The sequence below is a fragment of the Papilio polytes genome, unplaced genomic scaffold, assembly GCF_000836215.1.
Source record: "Papilio polytes unplaced genomic scaffold, Ppol_1.0 DF824102.1, whole genome shotgun sequence".
Lineage (NCBI taxonomy): Eukaryota > Metazoa > Arthropoda > Insecta > Lepidoptera > Papilionidae > Papilio > Papilio polytes.
In genome coordinates, this window is record NW_013525102.1 from 6,537,507 (window position 1) to 6,557,013 (window position 19,507).

Consider the following 19,507-nt stretch of genomic DNA (forward strand, 5'->3'; position numbering starts at 1 on the left):
TTTTCAAAGAGTATAAAAAGTCTAATGTTTTTGTATAATCTTACTAAACACCCCAGTGGTAGATAGATTCAGCTTTAAATAGATTTTATATCCCAAAAAATATCAAAACTACCAATAAAAGTGATTTTCATATAATATATTAGTTTTAAATAAGAAGTTTAATAAGCAACATATTTCTTGCCCGGTGACGGTGGCGCTCTCATCAATAATGTCTGTGGCGCATTTTACTTTTCTTATTGGATTTTAGTGTCTTCATGATTGTTAATTTACGCGATAGAAAGGTGGAGTTTCTAAGATTTTATTCATATTTGAGATCATAAAGTTTACCTGATTTTATATCTTAGTATTTCGAGATAAATATTCCGCTTTACCTTTCGTACATTTTGACGTTTTACAAGATATCGATAGGTCTCTGCTTAGAACTGCTTTGCTTTTTGCTTTTTGATTCGTTTTGGTTGCGAGTCTTACCGCCTGTTGTCGTTAATAGTTTATTATACCTTTATTACAATTTTATTAACCATTAGCAACAGTTGCTGTCAGCGTCGAAATCAAATAAGCACAACATAGAACGGCTTATAGCCTATCCATTTTTAGATATTCAAATTGCATCACTGTCTTCTCTTTGGTCTTCATTGTCAATGTCATTTTTATAATCTGCGCTCAAAACGAAATCGAATTCTCGAATTGTCATTTTGTCATTTTTGTTCAATTTCGTCACTTTTAATTGTAAAAAGTTTGTTATATGCTTGCAGTTTATTATGCAGTGTTTTCAATAGAAGGAATACGTACGTAATAATGTCAACTACGGAAACAGATTGTTTACAAGGTAATATTTGTGCAACGCATTACAAATTTAAATATTTATCGGATAAAATTTTCATGAATTATTAATTTGCAGATACTGTAACAGTGTTAATAAATGCTATAGGGGATAGTGAAAATTCCGTCAATAATGTTATAATTAAGTCACTCACGAAAATAGCAAACACATATCCTAATGAAGTGATAGACAGATTTTGTGAATTCTATAAAAATAGTGCCAAAGTCAACAATACGCAGCTGAGTAACATTGTCAAGTGAGTATTGAACATTTCTCCATTTATCTGGCAAAAAATAAGTTCTAAAAAAAATTATCTGAAGTCTGAATTCTGCTTCTAATCATATTTTCATCAAACTTAGTTAAAAGCAGTCTTTAAATTGCGTATTTAGGCAAATGCTTTATAGTTAATAGCTACATATATTACGCCACACTTACATTGCATCTTATTAGCTTTCTGTGACCTTGATTAACTAATTGAGATAGCTATAGACATTGAGCAATTGTTAGATCAAATAATGTGCCATGAAATACAATAATAAAACTAAAACTGGTCTTTATTTTATAATAAATTTTTATTTTACCATATTATAGTACTGCAGATGAACAAAGATTCATGTAAGTTGTTACATATCCTTTTTTATTATGATGTAAGCACAATAAATTTACTTTTTTATTTTCCAAGCAAGCTCCTATTCAAGAATTAGCTTTTTAAAACATTTGATATCTGCAATCTGTTCTTTGCCTTTTCTGATTAAGTTTTTTATTTAAAAGAAATTCAAGTTTTTTTTTTTATTTTTGATTATGAAAACATATTTTTCTTTTACAATTACACTAAGTAAATTGTAAAACTATTTTTTTTATTAACACTATGTAAATAAACAACTTATCACAAATCAATTCTTTATCAATTTTCATTATATTTTAAGACAAATGTGTTAATCTAATAGCCATATCAATCATTTCATTGGAACTATTTTCTAATCATATTTTCTATTCATCTAATCATTCAACTATAATAATTAATTTCCAAAGTACTGCAACAAATTTTGGTCTGTGTATAAAAGGTAATTCTGAACGTGAATTTCCAACCTACTTAATGTCAAACACAAGCAAAAATCTGTTACTGTGGTATCTAGATAATAAAGCTTGTATTTTACTGACAAATTATTGACCATATTTCATTGTATTAAAAGACATTGTATGTATTAACAGACACAAGAAATTGGATTAGAATTATTAAAAAAAAAAATTAATGATGTTTTGTTTAGGAATTGTCTTGAAAACTTTATATTTACGATTAACAGGGTTTTAGAACAAACATGTGTGAATCAAGTAAAGAAACTCAATTCGAGGACAGCAACGGACTTGGTGAATGCAATGCTCCGTGCAATGACGGAGAACACAGCTTACGAGCCCATCATACAGATGGGAGCCTCTTCAGTGCTAGTAGCTGTTAGCCATGAGTACTTGGATATGGTAATTATTTATTTTACATGAGTTCTTTGTATATACGAAACAAAAGAAAATAGCCTATGTGTCCTAGACTATCCTCTACAACGGTACCAAATTTCATCAAAATCCTTTAGTCATATAGGTTATAAACTCTAACAAACATCCATCCATCTTAACTTTTGCATTTATATCAATATGCAGTATGATTGAAACTTTATTTGCATCTACTATTAATTAATTTTCCTGCCTACCCTTTATGTGATAATTTTTTTATGTTCTGGTTTTCAAATTTTTATTACCATTTCATTAGTTTTAGCATAATTAATATTTATAACAAAACTTGTCTTCGTGTTTTAATGTTAATGTTGATCTTGTCACACCTCTTCAATAATTATTTATGTATATAACTTTGTATTGCTAAGCTAAATAACACTTATTTGGTTTAGCTCCTAATTAACTTGTAATTTAGATTCAATTTGATATGATTTCCTTGTATTGTTGCATAACATTAACAATGCTTCGTTTCATAACATTAGGGACCTGTCCCACCACTGACAGAGCCTCTGATAGTTTAAAAATGACGTCACTGTCCGATAAGGGAACAAAATCCGATAATTAGTGGACTAGGTTCTAAGTGTCAGGTCTCCAAATTGAAAATTATCTGATAACAATTGAACATGTGAAATATGTGATGGAAATATCGGATTTTCTTCCCTTATCAGTGACGTCACTTTTAAGCTATCTGAGCCTCTATCAGCTAGTGTATATGCCCTAACTATAATTGTATCAAAGGTGAAACTAGGATAAAACATAATCTACATATTGCATTCTATTTTTATACATTACGAGCAGGATCATAAGAGAATACATAAATAAAGAGATGATATGTTTTCATTCCGAGCTCGGGAACAGACAGCATGATTCATGCGCTAATGTAAATATATTGCCTTTGTCCGCCATCTGCATACATTATTTGTATTATCTCTATAGATAATTCGCAAATATGACATGTGTTAAATGTTACGAGATTGTATTAGTTCAGTTGGAAATTTTTTTAAGGTTCGCAAAACTGTTGTGCGATTGTCGATTGTTTCGGAAACCAACTGTTTAGTTGCACAACTAAAAACTAGTGTACGCACCTCTATATGAGCTCATAGGAATCAAAAGACTAAACAGTTGTGCAATAGTTTAGTGAAAGTGCGCGCGCTTTAAGTTATGTAGGTGATTGAATTGAAGTTGAATTGTAATTAAAAATAATTGAAATGTAGGTAATTGAATTGAGTTGAATTGCTAAAATAAACTAGCAGTTTATTTTAGCAATTCAACTATCTCTGTTTTTACTAAACTAGCTGTTCCCGTGCGGCTTCATTCGCATGAAATTATGAAAATTTTATTTTATTGTTTACATTTGTCAAATTATCAATAGCAAATGTCAAAATGACATGACAAACCTTGGTAATCTTGTTTCCTTGATGTTGGCAGCAACTTATAGTATCTTTCCCACATTAGGGTTTTTATCCAAAATATTTCCCCCTAAGTTTATTGGCGTGAAAATATATAGCCTAAAGCATGACGCAAGTGTAGGGCTTTTTATTAAAAGAAGAATGATTCAAAAAATGCTGTAATTGCTGACATCTTAGGCAACAAAGAAGTTTGTGTTTACGCTTTATTATAATAGTATAGATAGATATATTTCACAAAACAACATTAAACGATAGCAGATTGCTTGCGTTGTAAATTACAACCTGTCAAAGTGATAAGACGTTTATGTAGTTGTTATTTATTTATAGTCTAATGTCTAAATGGAAGTAACATTATTCCGAGTACTGAGACTGTAAGAGCATACAAAATATTAATAACAGTTTTCGCCCGCGTCCGCGAGGAATAAACAGAAACAAAAGCCTATGTGTTCTTCCAGACTATCCTCTACATCTATGGCAAATTTCACCGAGATCCCTTCAGCCGTTTAGGCTGCAAACTCTAACAAACATCCATCCATCTAAACTTTCGCAATTATAATATTAGTAAGATGTACACTCATTACATTGATTGTTTAGAAGAAATTGGTGGTCCCATCCTTATGACATCTGTCAATGTCATTCATAAGTTAATACTTCTTAATAGAATAAGCGCGCCATTCTGGCGAGATCAGTAGGTTAAAGTATTGAAGTTAATTACGTTGTTACATATTATATAGTCTAAAATATGTATCTATGTCTGTAGATACTGAGGTTGCTCATCAACCAGCTGTCACCAGCGTCGGTGCCGCACTACGCCATCGTGCACACGCTGGGCACGCTCGCCGCTGTCAACACGCACGCCGTTGTGCCGCATATTAAGGAGATTCTGAGCAAAATGCTTCCCCTGCTCACACTCGTCAAGCAAGACGGCGTTAAACAAGCCTTCGCTTACGGTACGTAAAACAGCAAAGAAAAACCTCTATTGAGAAAACTCCTGATTATAGTCTGTTGTGATTTTTTGCAGCATTCGGCCACTTCGCTGTCGCTGTCGCTGAACAAATCGGCGATAATGTCGAGAATGATAACATAACATCTATCAAAGAAAATTTTGTCACAGAATTCTCCATAATATTTGACGTATTGTACAACCAGTGGCTCTCATCTCACGAACCTAAAGTATCTGAATCGATATTAGAAGCACTCGGTCCGATAACGAGACTAATAACAGAAAGACAGTTCAACGAAACTGTCAACAAATTTGTTCTTTCATTGCTGTCTTTGTACCGAAAACCGGCATTGAACTTCTACTATATTAGTCAATGTATATCCTATTTACTTTCACCGTCAGCTTTGAACCCCAAGTTGACTCTAAATGACAACGTAATTACTGCTATAAATCACGCCATGTTCAATTTGGTCCTAGTCGAGCCGGATTATGATCAGCCGCATACTGTTAAAAATCATTTCGAAGTATTGAGATGTTTGGATCATATGGCCGGACAGTTTCCCGAGCAGACAATCGAAGGTCTGTTACAGCAGTGTAAGAATAACCAAGAAAAAGATAGGATGAAGGCTGTTATAATTTTAACACACTTGACGACTTCATCGCAAGTCTTTATTGATAAGTATGCTGCTAAATTTGTAGCTATTCTGAAAGTCATGATCAATATGGAACAGAACGTGAAAATGAAGAAATTGTTGATTAAAGCTATCGTAGGTTTAGTTTATAGAAATTGTATAACTACACCTGAAGAATTTTCTATGATAGAGTTTATAATAAAACACTGCGGGTACGAAGGACCGGCTAACATTCCAAAACACGATATATTAGATTTACACGACACTTGCAGGAGTTCCTTAATACTTATGTGTAATACGGTGACGAGTGTCAGAACACAATTACGAAATCTATTACTCACAGCGTTAACTGTCGAAGAATTCACCAGTTCTATGGCTACAGTGAGTCATTGTTTAACTTCGCTTCTGCAAAACAATTCCGATGTAATACTAAACGAGGCACCAGACAAAGCTCTCGAAGTCAAAATATGTCCCGATTTAGTTTTTGTTAGATGCATAACTCATATCGTAGATCCGAATGAGACAGAAAAAAATAAAAGCTTATTGATATTCTTGGAGGAGTATTCCGGTGATGTTCATAAGAATTTGAAGAATTCTTGGACGGTAGAAATACAGAGATTGTTAAAATTTGTGGACAAGAATGAGTCGAGAGATCAGTGGCACGGCATGTTGCTGGATATGTTAGTGTCGGCCATCGAGCAGGTGAACAGCAACAAATGGGTAGAGACGATAGCGACGCTACTCTCACAACAAGTTCTAAGCAAGAAACAGACTCCTATAATAAAAGGCGTATCCATGCAGTACTTGGCCATTCTATCTTGCCACATGTCCAATGCTGCGGCGGTCGAAAAAGTCTTGAAAATAATAATCTTCTCTTTAAAAGCGATACCTTTGGAGAGTTGCGATTACGTGAGTAAAGCAATCGGTATCGCGTCCAGGCAGCACGGAGAAGACGTCATGAACGAATTAGATGCAATCTACAAAGAGAATGAAGCTAAAAGAGGCAACAAACTATTCAATTTCCTTTCGCCGAAAAGTTCAAAAAATGAAATTGAGATTAATGTGGTGAAATTTGCTGCTATTTCTTGCTACGGAAAGGTTGCCAACGAGTGTCTTGACATACATGTTCTGGCGCGTCTTGGAGAAAATGTAACAGCTATTTTGCATGACACATTGAAGTCAAATCCGCCCTTTGATTTGTGCAAAGCCAGCGTGACTACACTTTACGAAATCAGCAAGGCGCTGCAACCTGCATCGCATCATAACATTACGCTGCGGAATCGCTGGCAGTTGTTAAACGCTGTCCTATCGCAAATATACAACTCAAACATCGACGGCCGCAACGTGGAACTATACCCTATAATAGTGAAGGCTTCGAAAGCCTTGACGAAACTGCAGAAAGGAATATTACCCGAGGAAAGGAATAAGATACTGAGAGTTTTATTCGGCAGTATCTTTGAAGAATTGTCGTCATTTAAATATAAATATGAAATAGAAGGTAATGGGGATAAAAATGACGTGTTGGCCAAAACTTTGAACGATTCATTGACGCTATTGCATCAATTGATTAGAGAGTTGATTATACAATCAACGTGTTTGAGTACGATAGATGATCTAGTCGGACTTTTGATGGAATGGATACGTAGTGAAAATGAGGAGATCAGATCGGCCGCCATGTTGATACTGCAAGTTGTTTTCGATTCGTATATAAAAAATGTGAAACTGAATTACGAAACTCCTAGTAAATTCGGTCAGATGGGATATCTGCTTGGTATATTGGTGCCTGGCGTCGCCGATACTAACTTCCAAGTGAGATTGACAACAGTGGATTGCATCAAATTGATAATACAAACGCAGGATTTGTACGAAGGACGTATTATCGAGGAGGACGATGAATGTATGGCGAGTCTTTCTCACCTGCAGAATAATATATTGACGAATGATTTTAATATGATCAATGATTACTGTACTATTTTATGTGATACTATATCGTCTAAGATACCTCATCATCATACGATGCAGTTTATAGAGAGTTTGTTGGAAGGTTACGACAGCCAGGAGTATAGGAGTGTGGGGATCAGCGCGGTGCTGAACGCTCTGTTTATAAAGAAGGGTCAGGATTTGTACCAGAATATTGAGAGGGTAGTGGAGGTGATGCTGACCACGATGGACGAGGTGAGCGAGGAGGCGTCAGCTCGGCTGCTGGTGCCGCTCACCTCGCTCACGAGGCACCACTCTAACGCGGTCACGGCTGTGCTGTTAACGCAGAAGTTGCCCTTGAAACCGTGAGTATTTTACTATGAAAATTTATATTAAAATCATTTATTCATTCACATATTATAAAAACATTATTTTATTTACATTCAGTGAAACTGAATTGCATATTTCAAAATTCCAATGTTCAAATGGTCTTGAAAGCTTTTGCGATTGGCTAATAATAACTTTTACCGTGACAATCTCGCTTCTATGCCCCTATTAGTCTGTATTGTCTCTTTCTCGCATGATATTTTTTCCAAATTATTCACCCCCTAAATAAATTAAGCCTATAAGTGGTAGGGTTTATTGTATTTTATTTAAAAAATGTTCAAAAATATTCTGTGCCTTTATTAGTATAGATATAGATTACTAACTTTTGCCCGCAATTCCGACCGCGTGGAATTTAAAAAAATAAAAAGAGTAACCTATGTGTCCTCCCAGACTATGTTTTACGTCAAATTTCATCCAGATCCGATCAACCGTTTAGACTACAAACTCTAACAAACATCCATCCATCTAAACTTACAATTATAATATTAGTATGATATTACTTCAAGATCGGTAATGTCCTGCTGGCGGCGGCTGGCGGGCGACGAGAGCCTGTCGGAGGCGATCATAGACAACTTCCTGCGGCTGATGACGTCCATCGAGCTGTACGAGGACCCCTACCACGTCACCGACACACACATCGCCGCGCTGCAGCCGCTCACCGTTAGTATCACTAACATCACAATAAAACCAAAGACATTCAATAATATAGAGAAGGCATAGTTGACACTTGAGACATTTTTACAAAATCATCATTAACACTATTGATAGCTTCAAAACAAAATGTCAATATTAATTGCATTTAAATTAATTGCCAATAAGTCTCATCATACTTAATATGAATGTGAAAGTTTAGATGGATGGATGTATGGATGTTTGTTAGAGTTTGTAGCCTAAACGACTGAACAGATTTCGAATGAAATTTGGTACAGATGTAGAGGATAGTCTGGAAGAACACATAGGCTACACACTTTTGATTTTTTAATTCCACGCGGAAGGAGTCGCGGGCGAAAGCTAGTGGAATAATAAAATGTTTACATTTTATTTTGTGACACTGTTTTACGTCAAGTGATATAGTAGTACCTTCCACAGAAAGTACCTGTGAAAAAATATCACTATGCCTCGTCTTTTTTTAATGTCTAACTGAAACTAATTTTAAATACGCTTCGTAACTTACAATATCGAGTTTAACTGTCCCCTTTAAAACATTTTTCCAGTTCAAATACGTAATTTGTAATTTCAGTTGATAAGCGCGTTAGGCGAGATGCTGCAAGTGTCGACAATGAAGTCGCTGTGTGCGAGCAAGTTCGCGGAGTTGTTCGCGGTGCTGTACACGAGCCTGGCGTGCTACCTGGAGGCGGCGGCGCCCGCGTACAGCGTGCCCGCAGCGGGCCGCGAGCGGTACGGCATCGTGCCCAACAGGGACGCCATCAAACTCTCCCCGGCTAAGATCACTGCATATACCTTTAACGCATTTCTGGACCAGGCTGATTGTCAAAAGGTAAGATGTTAAAAGTCGTCCTAACATATTCTTGTAAATTGTCTGATAACAATCTAACTTGTAGAATATGTGATGGAAATATCGGATTTTATTACTTTATCTGACATTGACGTCATTTTGAAGCTATCTGAGCCTCTATCAGCCAGTGGTGGGATAGTCCCAAAATGTAATGTGGGTTATTAACAAAAATTTGTAAGTTATATCTTATGTGTTTAATACATGCATCTGAACCAAATTTTAGAGTTATCTTTTTTTTTATAATACAAGGTGGCAAACGAGCAAGCGGTCACCTGAATCCATCGCAATGGAAAGCGACTGCTGCCCATAAACATCCGCAATGCGTTGTCTACCCTTAATTAACGAGGGAAAAGAGGCACATGAAGAGGACATTTCCCCTTTCTATGCATCTCCTCCACCGTCAATTCCACTTTTCCTTCCCATCCCTTTCCTCTTAGGCAAAGGATGGGAAGGGGCTAAAATTAGGCCTCCAGCACCTTATTTGTAAAGATGTTTAAGTTATGTACAGTTTTATTTTTAATGTAAAACGGCAATTTCATAGGTAAAAACCTGATAGTCTGGAAGAACACATAGACTACTCACTTTTGTTTTTTGACATAGTACCTAAAGTGTCGACAAGCACGCAATAGCGCTTTTCTTATAATTATTTGTATTGTATTGTGTTTAATAAATAACGAATGGTGTGCAGGTGAGGGAGGCGTGCTCGCTGTGTCTGTCGGTGGAGCACGGCGAGGGCGGGGGCGGGGGCGAGGGCGAGGGCTTGCTGTGGCAGCTGGCGGCGCTGCTGGCGGGCGCGCTGGGCGGCGCGCGGCGGCCGGCGGTGGCGGCGCGCCTGGCCCGCTTCGCGCGCGCGCCCCTCCCCCCGCAGCGCTGCGCCGCCGTCGCGCTGCTCGCCAACATGCTCGACCACGGGTACGCAAGTCTAACATCTCTTATAAGTACTCACCGTCTTGAAATACAGCCAATAAATAGATTCAAATAAGATAAGTACTGTCTTCGCTTATTGGAAAATACCTCCTCCTTTGTCTTTTGAAAAGGATTTTAACAGTTGATGTTTTGGAATCAATGTTTATTCTACTAGTTTTCGCCGGCGATTCCGTCCGAAAAAACACAAAAGTGGGTTGCCTATACTTTCTTCTAGATTATACTGTACATCTATACTAAAATTCATCGAAATCATTTCAACCCTTAAGGTTACAAACTCTAACAAACACCCAACCGTTCATCTAAACTTTTGCATATTAGTATAATTTAAAAAATAGTGGTCGATTAAAATGAATGAAAAAGTGATATTCCGTTGTAATATTGCAGATGTAACGAGAACCCGGTGTTGGTGGAGACGATCCTGGCGACGCTGAGCGCGGGGTGGAAGGACGAGGCGCAGCGCGTGCGCGCGGCCAGCCTGCGCGCCGCCGCCCGCCTCGCGCGCCTGCCGCCCGCCGCGCGCCGCGCCGCGCTGCCCGCCGCGCTCGGCGCGCTCAGCCAGGCCGTCGACGCACACAACACCGGGTAAACTGGCATTACATTATATCTAAATAATAACAGTCTAAAATGTTTCTCTTTGTAAACTCCGCTTACAATCTAACGACTAAGGTTTGTATTTAAAACGCCTTTACATTAGTAAAATGACGCTTCCGTATTCGGTCATTAGTTCATAGATTTTGGTCCTTCGAGTCAGATTTGATATCTATTTCTGTTGATTTGTATTTATGTATGTATTGAAATAACTCAAAAACTACGCCGATTCTCACCATTAGAAAGCGACATTATCGCTGAATAACAAACGCTAGATTTAAATTTCACGTGGACGATGTCACGAGCAAAAAGTCTTCAATAATCATTTTACTTACATTTTTCACGTCTACCTAACATCTTGTAAACCACATTCCAGATCAGCGATCGACAACGTCCCTCTAGCAGCCATCCAGGGGTTGAGTCGCCTGCTGTCGGAGCTGGACGGGTCGGAGGAGACGGAGCGCGAGCTGGTGTCGATATCGCAGAAGATCCGGCCCTTCATGAACACGGAGCTGGCGGCGCTGCGCGCGGCCTCCATCCGGCTGTTCGGCGTGGTGGCGGCCCGCCCGCGCCGCCTGCGGGACGCCGCGCTCGCCGCGCTGCCCTGCTTCCTGCTGCGCCTCGCCGACACCAACCCCGCCGTGGTTAAGGTAACTCATTATTTACTTATAAAAGTTTATTTAAATAAGGTAATTGTAGCCAATTTTATAAGAAATTAACTATTGCCCGCGACTTCCTTAGCTTGGAATTAAAAAACAAAGGTATGTGCCTATGTGTTCCTCCAGACTATACTCTAGATCTGTACCAAATTTCATCCAGATCCGTTCAGTCGTTTAGGCTACAAACTCTAACAAACATTCATCTAACTTTCGCATTTATAGTATTAGTATAACTAAAATACTACAGATTAAAGGAAAATAAAATATAGAATAACAATACTAAGATAAATATCGTGTATCGTTTTTATTTGAATTAAGTATGCTATTTAAGTCTACGTTCGAAACATGGTCCTTCGAGCCGGACGAATAAAAAATTTACTAGACATTATGATCAATTTTTTTTACCAGTAACTTCTTTGAAAGGTACTGTTAGTTGTCAAATTTGGTATACCATTTTATGTTTTTGTATGATAATTTCGTAAAAGTAAATAGCGTTAATGTATCATGTGAAAAATGTCCCATTTGAAGTGTCAACTAAGCTTTCTCTATATATTTTTTAATCTCTTTGGTTCTTCCTGATTATATTTGACATTTGTGTCGACATCCGTTGTGCCATTCTGGATATATAGTAACAAATATCCATCCAAACGTTCGCGTTTGAATGTTAGAAAGAATTAAGAAGATTCTTTTATATTTCAGGCTAGTAAATTCACATTACGTGAAGTATTCAAGACGTTGAACGCGGCGAGTTGCGAGGAGTTCGTGCAGCAGCATCTGGTGGAGGGCGGGCGGCTGCAGCTGGAGCAGTTCCTTCGCGCGTTACTGCGGCGGGCGGCGCGCGATTTGCCCGCCTCGCGCTCTTTGCCCGACCAGCCCGAGCTGCCCGCCTCGCCCGGCCTGCACCGCGCGCTGCCGCCCGCGCTGCCCTACCTGCACTGCGCAGACCTGATGCCCTACCCGCCACTACTCATAGGTAAACTTAAATTACCTCCATGTGGTATTAAAAAAAACAAAATGTGTCCTTCCAGACTGTACTACATCCGTTTAGGCTACAAATGCTAAAAAACATTCATAAAGTCATCTAAACTGACGCATTTTTAATATTAGTTGGATTAACAAAAAGATGTAATGAAATTATTATAATAAAAAATGCGTATAATTAAATGGAGTGTCTGTATGTGTTATCGAGAAAATTCCAGATTTCGCTAAGGTGATGTATCTGTGTTGCTGATAATAGGGAAATATCCGCCGCTCGTTTGCCCCCTTCTCTTAAAAAAAACACTTTTAAAAGTATTTGTCTGTCTGTCCGCAAGCCGCGTTTGTTCCGGGTAAATGCCGCGCTAACGAAGTTTGCAGGCGATAGTTCGTAACAAACAAATCTACATGTTTTTTGTCTCCCCAGGTCTTTTATACGAGGAAATATACCACATGCAAGAGGAGTCATCGGAGGAAATAGATCTAGATCCAGACATCACGAAAAGCGCTAGAACTCGTCTACTGCAGCTCATGAAAGACCCCAACCCAGCTGTCAGACAGAACGCGGCCTTCGCCCTCGCCAACATCTGCCTGGTCTGTACACAGAGGACCACGAGTGGTCAACTTGACACGGAGACCATCTGACCATGTGGTCAATAAATTTGACTATGTATTAATAATAATTATAAAAAAAAGGTAATAACCACGCCCGATTCGATTGACATAAGTACAATCGCGGAAATATGCAGTGTTCCACTTTCCAAACAATTGACTTGTTCTTTGCAAGACAAACTTCAATTTAAAAATAAGCAATTAAGTAGCATTGAGTTAATAACGAAATAATAAAAAAACAATTATTCATATGTGTTTTACATACAGGCACATTTAAAAACTGCGTTCTGTTTGCGCGTCTCAATGCATTTTAAACTTTTAGACTGTGACTTAAGGGAACACCGTCAAAATCCCTAATTGTACATTAATACTGATTTAAATTTTAAACCACATTGTCTTTGTTCTTAACACACAAACCTGTTAATAAAGCGAGTTAAATATATATTTATTATTTTAAATATATATTTTGATATATTTGTCTCGTTCCCTTCAACAGCGTCCATTTGGCGTCTTTTGGACGTCGCAAAGTTTAAGTTAACGTTTTTATACAAATTTAGTTTTACCAAAATAGTATTAAGCATTTAACAGTTTATTGTATGTTTGATATATTTACAACATATAATAACTTCTTATATTTGTTGACAAATAGTTTTTTTTATCTTAGTTTTGACATAAGACAAGTTGGTCTTGAAATATGTAATTTTTAAGCGTTCTCGTGGTTTTGTGGTAAAGTAAAAAAATAAAACTCATGTCATGCCATTACAATTCTCGTAGTGTAAAAGATAGCATTGAAAGTGTTAGAATGAAAAATAATGTGTACTTAAGAAATTATAAACAATTGCAATTATTGTTAAATTTTAATTAAAATACTTGTTCATTGACGTTAAAAAAGGTTTAATAAATGCTTGTTACGAATGTTATAGTGAGACTGAAAAATCGAATAAAAATGCATATTAAAATCACATGAAATTGTTAACCAATGTTATTGGAATATTGTTGTTATATTATGTAAAAAACGATACCTATATAAAAGATGTAATTTAAAAAATGTATGTAATTTAATTTAAAAAATGATGTATGTAATTTAAAAAAGCAGTTTTAAAAAGACTCAGCGCTAGTTTTATCCCTACTCGCCCTGGGCGAGATTTTTACGACGCCCTTTTGTACCATTAATAGAAGGGCGTTTTTTTTAAGTTGCAAAACCTGCAAATTAAGAATGTTTCGTGTTTGTAGACTTGTGACGCCCCTTACTGCAAGGCGCCCTGGGCGGTCGCCCTAACGCCGAAAGTGTATCCATTCTCGTAATACCTCTATAGTTTAATGTTAAACAATAAAATACAAAATTGATTGTTATGAAATATTTGCAATAAAATAATGAGAAAAAAGATAAAAATCAAGAAAAACTCTTGGCTTTTCTCTGAAAGTTAATGCGACACTTTTGTTAGAATTCTCGAAAAATTATTCCATATGTAAAATGTTTTATGTATTCATAAAAATAAGTTTAGTAAATCATTGTTATTGAGTCAAAATTATTATTTTTATCGAATATTTGTGATATTTGTATGTAAGTTTGATTTAACGATTTTTTATGTTATCATTTTTTATTGTTTTTAGTATTGATATAAATAATCATGAAAAGCCTTATGTATTATAAATGTTGACATGGAATTACATTTGTATTTGTATATATTAAGCTTAAAAAATAAAATAATTTGAATCTTGAATGTTTTTATTTATTTAAAATCAACCTTTAAAAACTACGTAACAATGTACAGTTAAAATCCATTTTGTCATGTAGTTATTCTACAAAAATAAAACTCTTCTAAAGATGATCATAAAAATACATCACAGATTTAAAAGTACAGAATTATTAGTTAAAAAAACATTTAGAAATACATTTATAGCCCGCATTTGTCTATGATGAGACATCTTGTCGGTGGTCTTCAAGTAGATTATAAAATATAAAATTAAATTATTTCTTATTACGTTTCGGTTTCGTGTAGAGCCAAAACACTTTGTTAGCGTCGCAGTAGTCCCTGATCTGGCGGCGGTCCCATGACGTCGATTGCATTCGCCACTCCGGCGAAACGTACGGCTGCTTGTACTTTTCTAACTTTAACTATTGAAAATAATTTTTAACTTAGCAAATAACTTAATGTCAACCAATTTCTTTATAGAATAAATAGGTACTTAATTTGATTAAAACTTAACCTAACAGTAATAAATCTTACTGATATTGTAAATTCGAATGTTTTGATGGATAAATGTTTTTTAGAATTTGTAGCCTAAACTGCTGAACGGATCTCGGTAAAATTTGGCATAGATGTAAAAGACAGTCTGGGAGAGTACACAGTCTACTTACTTTTGTTTTTCTTAATTGCACGCGGACAAAGTCTCGGGCAAAAGCTAGTCAATACTAATATTATATACAGGAAAGATTTGTGTTTTTGTATGTTTTGAAATAACTCAAAAACAACTGGACCGAAAGTAGTAGAAAGGTAATTTATCTGTGTCATAGATAACAAGCTTAGTTGTTAGTCCAACTGTTTCAGTTTTTCGACAAATAATTCTTACTACATATATTACCGGCACTGTAGGTGAATATTTCCCAAGTAACGGCGCCACGACGTTTGAAACATCGCTGATAGCTTTGTAGTCTCGCGACATTCGAGTGGTGTACGAAGAACAGTTCATGAGGAGATTCCATTTACTGAAAATTAACGCTTGATTTTCGTACGAGATAGGCTTATAAACTTTATTACTAGCTTATATTTAGGTATCATTTATTTTGGTAAACCAATTTATTCTTACTCCTGATCTTCGATATCGTCCATACTGATCGCAGGAGTCATTACAAGTCGCGGTCTTGTTTTCCTAACACTGTCTAGTTCTAAATCTTTAGGTTTCTCCTAAAAATAACATTCATTAAATAAGTTTTAAGCACTTGACTTGTAATCTACAGGTCGGATTCAAATCCCGCCGTGGACCAATGTAATTTTCGATGTTTCGAATTTTCATAGGTATACACATAATTTACCCGACGTTCTTACGATGAAGGAAAACATCGTGATGTAACCTACATATATCGGCGAAGAAATTCAAAGATATGAGTGAAGTCGACCAACCCGCAATGCAGCGAGGTTGACTATGGCCTAGACACCCTTACTTAGGGTATGCTCCGAGCCCCTCGGTGAGGACGAACAGTGAGCTGGTGATAATGAAATAGTGTCTATTGTATTTTTCAGTTACTCAGTAAATTAAGATATTGTGGAAATGCTCCAACAAAATGACTAGAAATGTGTGAGATTTCTACGTGGTTACAAGATTGCAATTCACAAACTTTTGGCGTCCCTTTCTGTAGAGCGCCCTGGGCGGTTTCCGACTTATTGGTTGTTTAAAATATCTAAGATGATTTATAATTGAAAATGTACTAACATAAACAGGTTGGATATTATGCGGATTAGTTCGTATAATAGCTTTCGTTGGAATGGTAGAATCAAAAGGCGCCCTCTCTCCATCCCAGTTCCTCATCGTATGAATGTATTTAACATACGTCCATTTCTCTCTGATGAAAGGTTTTTTCTCTTGATATACAGTTTTTATCACCGGTTTAATTGCATTCTCTCTATAATCACTGTTCATTGTAGTCTTATAGTCGTTTATCATAGAATCTAATATTTCCTGTCGAGTAGTCATTGTTTATAATATTTAGTACGTTAAATTAAATCAAAAATAAACCAGTCGAAAAATTGTTACAAAAGAAAATTAGAAAATGAAATTATCAAATGAAATGAATTATGTGACATTTGTCGTTTATTTACAGATTAACTAATTACGTAAAGTTTTTTAGACACTTGGAAAGAAGGTAACATTTGTAACTATGGTAAAATTTAATCTCCTCTCCTTTGAGATCTTTGTGCAAAAGTCTAGAGATTCGTTTAGTTTCTTGAATTCGTTAACTGTATTTTCATTTGATGTTAAAATAAAATAAAACTCCATTGACATAAAATAAATTTATTTAAATTAAAACATTACGAGGTAAATAACATATTTCTACGTTTAAAAAAAAAGGCTAATTAAATTTAAAAATCTTATGAAACATATAAGCTATTCAAAAATATCACTGAAAAGCAACCAGGTTTACACCTGAACTGTGAACTTAAGTTTGTGTATACTTATGTACAAAACTCTAACAAGTCATAAACTAACTTATTTACTTGCTAGACAACATTTAAAAATACATTCTTCATATCTTATAAAAATACTGCAAACTTCTGCAGGAACTATGTGAATCATAAAATACTTCTTTACCTGAAAATTAAGTTATTAAGAATGACACTTGAAACCACTTAATGTTACACTTAAAACCGTAATACTTACTACGACAGATTCATGGTTTACAATACTGTCTTCGTTTCGTCCAAAAGTGCATCGTCGGCTCGCAGTGGCTTCTCAATTGTTTTCGTTCCCATTTCATAGAGTCCATTCTCCACTCCGGCGCTATGGCAGGTGGCGCTAATTTCGGAAGCTCCACCTAAAAATTAACTAAGCTTATACATCAATGATTGTCTTCGCAACATCCAGTGCAAATGGAGTTTAAAGTGGGCGAACACTTTTGCACAACTGTTGTGCGATTGTCGATTGTTTTGAAGTCAATTTAACTGTTTTTTTTTATAACATAAGGTGGCAAACGAGCAAGCGGCCATCTGAATCCGCCAAAATGGCAAAGCGAATGCTGCCCATAGACATCCGCAATTGCAGATGCGTTGCCTACCCTTATATAACAGAGGAGACGCACATGAAGAGAATATCTCCCCTTCCTATGTATCTCCTCCTCCGTCAAATCCACTTCCCCTTCCCATCCTGTCTTTATAAGAAAAGGGTGGTAAAGAGAAAGGGACTTAAATTAGGCCTCCGGCACCACACTCATCAGACTGTACACGGAATTGCTTCCATTTCACGCCTGTCTTCTGTGTGGTCGTGGTATTACACCTATTCGTGCTAAGTTGTTAAAGCGGGCACTACCACTGGTCACATATGCATGCTCATTGGTCATTTGCATAACTAAAAATCGAGTAGTGTTCGCACCTCCATAAGCTAGGAATCATAGCAAGACCAAACAGTTGTGCGATAGTTTAGTTTCAAATGTGCGCTCTAAGCAATTTATGTTCTTATCTCGATGAGTTGTGAAGATAATTGGAATAACAAACAAAATACATGATTGATATTGTGAAAGTGATGTGTTACGACAATGTACTCTCACCACTCTCGGCGGAGCGTACTTCTCCGACAAGGGCGCCTTCACCTCGGGATGATCTCGAGCGAACTGGAATGCTTTCCTCGATTCGGAAGTATAAGTACTTTCCATCAGAATGTTTCGGGTTCTAAACAGTTGAGATTATTATAGTAAAACAAGCTTTCGTCTATGACTCCGTCCGCGTCAAACAAAAAAAAAAACAAAAGTAAGTAGCTTGTATATTCTTCTGACTATCATCTACATCCATGCAACATCCAGATCCGTTCAGCTCTTTAGACTTAGAGATTCTCTAACATGCATCCAAACTTTTTAATATTAGTAAGAGAAGTCACATGACGTCACGTGTTAACTGATGGTAGTATTAAAATAGCGCGGGTCGCAGTTTGCGTTAGTTAAAAGGGGGTCTCAACTAACATAGGCACAGCTAATATAACGGTACGACTTTGGGTTGTTGGTTTAAGTACAGAAAAAAGGAATGTTATGTTTTTTAAATGCTGATTACTTACATCTTGTCTTCGACGTCGTCCACAACCACTGCAGGTGATATGATGAGACGAGGTCTTGTCCTTCTGACCTCATCCTCCCTCGAATCAGGAGGCTTTTTCTGAGTATTTAGTAAAGACACTTAATTTAAATTAAAACTCGGTAAGAACCCAGAAACGGTTCTAGTGTTACTAGCCTTCGGCGAAATTTTGACGTAGTCCCCTTTTTACCAGAATTTGAGATAAGAGGGCTTATGTAAAACTGTGTAATTTGTTAAACTGTGGCGCCCTTTTCTGCTCAGCGTCAGGGAAGTTGTTCAACCGCGCCCTTCCTTAAGTCACTACTGTGTATAGTGTGCTGAACTAAATTTTTAGAATGCGTCTTTTTGGTATATTTTTCTTAATTTACTTACGAATGGAGGTTGTATATGATGAGGGTTTGTCTGCAGTATTGGCTTCGGTCCAATTAACAAATCGAAAGGTACGCTTTGCCATTCTTTTAAAGTCTGAGTATATTTTATTCTAGGTTCCCTTTTCTTCTCAACGTTCACTGGTTTTGTTTGTTTATTCTCTTTGAGTACTGTTTTCGGGGTTGCCTTTAAATCATATACTTGATAGTCAGTCCTCGAGGTCGTTAAATAATCGAATGTTAAAGAATTAGCTTTGTCTTTGAGAGACATTTTTGTTATTTTTCAAATTATCTTGAAATACAAATACAAAACTGTCAATGCAATTAAATCAAAGAGCATATAAGTGAATTAAATGACATGAAAAACAGATTATATAACTTTGTGAATAGAATAAATACAGAAAAGTCTACATATTGAAAATTGAATGTTTTTAATAATTACAGTATCATGATTTTTGTTTCTTA

General features: G+C 36.4%; 3 protein-coding genes across 3 annotated transcripts; 1 reads left to right on the plus strand and 2 right to left on the minus strand.

Moving 5' to 3' along the window:
- Positions 1-671: 671 nt before the first annotated feature.
- On the plus strand, positions 672-14,419 carry LOC106099479 (maestro heat-like repeat-containing protein family member 1). The gene is made up of 13 exons (XM_013278037.1): positions 672-826; positions 899-1,076; positions 1,412-1,435; positions 2,125-2,296; positions 4,496-4,685; positions 4,757-7,595; positions 8,124-8,277; positions 8,858-9,115; positions 9,822-10,045; positions 10,445-10,642; positions 11,025-11,298; positions 12,007-12,280; positions 12,710-14,419. The coding sequence occupies exons 1-13, from the start codon at positions 796-798 to the stop codon at positions 12,925-12,927; spliced, it is 5,034 nt and encodes a 1,677-aa protein (XP_013133491.1). The 5' UTR covers positions 672-795; the 3' UTR covers positions 12,928-14,419.
- Positions 14,420-14,647: 228 nt separating this feature from the next.
- LOC106099563 lies at positions 14,648-16,663 on the minus strand. The gene is made up of 4 exons (XM_013278131.1): positions 16,330-16,663; positions 15,706-15,803; positions 15,481-15,604; positions 14,648-15,013 (listed from the first exon to the last, which is right to left on the minus strand). The coding sequence occupies exons 1-4, from the start codon at positions 16,588-16,590 to the stop codon at positions 14,867-14,869; spliced, it is 630 nt and encodes a 209-aa protein (XP_013133585.1). The 5' UTR covers positions 16,591-16,663; the 3' UTR covers positions 14,648-14,866.
- Positions 16,664-16,938: 275 nt separating this feature from the next.
- Positions 16,939-19,359, minus strand: LOC106099543. Its single transcript, XM_013278111.1, has 5 exons — positions 19,047-19,359; positions 18,658-18,755; positions 18,158-18,278; positions 17,275-17,428; positions 16,939-17,205 (listed from the first exon to the last, which is right to left on the minus strand). The coding sequence occupies exons 1-4, from the start codon at positions 19,311-19,313 to the stop codon at positions 17,285-17,287; spliced, it is 630 nt and encodes a 209-aa protein (XP_013133565.1). The 5' UTR covers positions 19,314-19,359; the 3' UTR covers positions 16,939-17,205; positions 17,275-17,284.
- Positions 19,360-19,507: the final 148 nt, after the last annotated feature.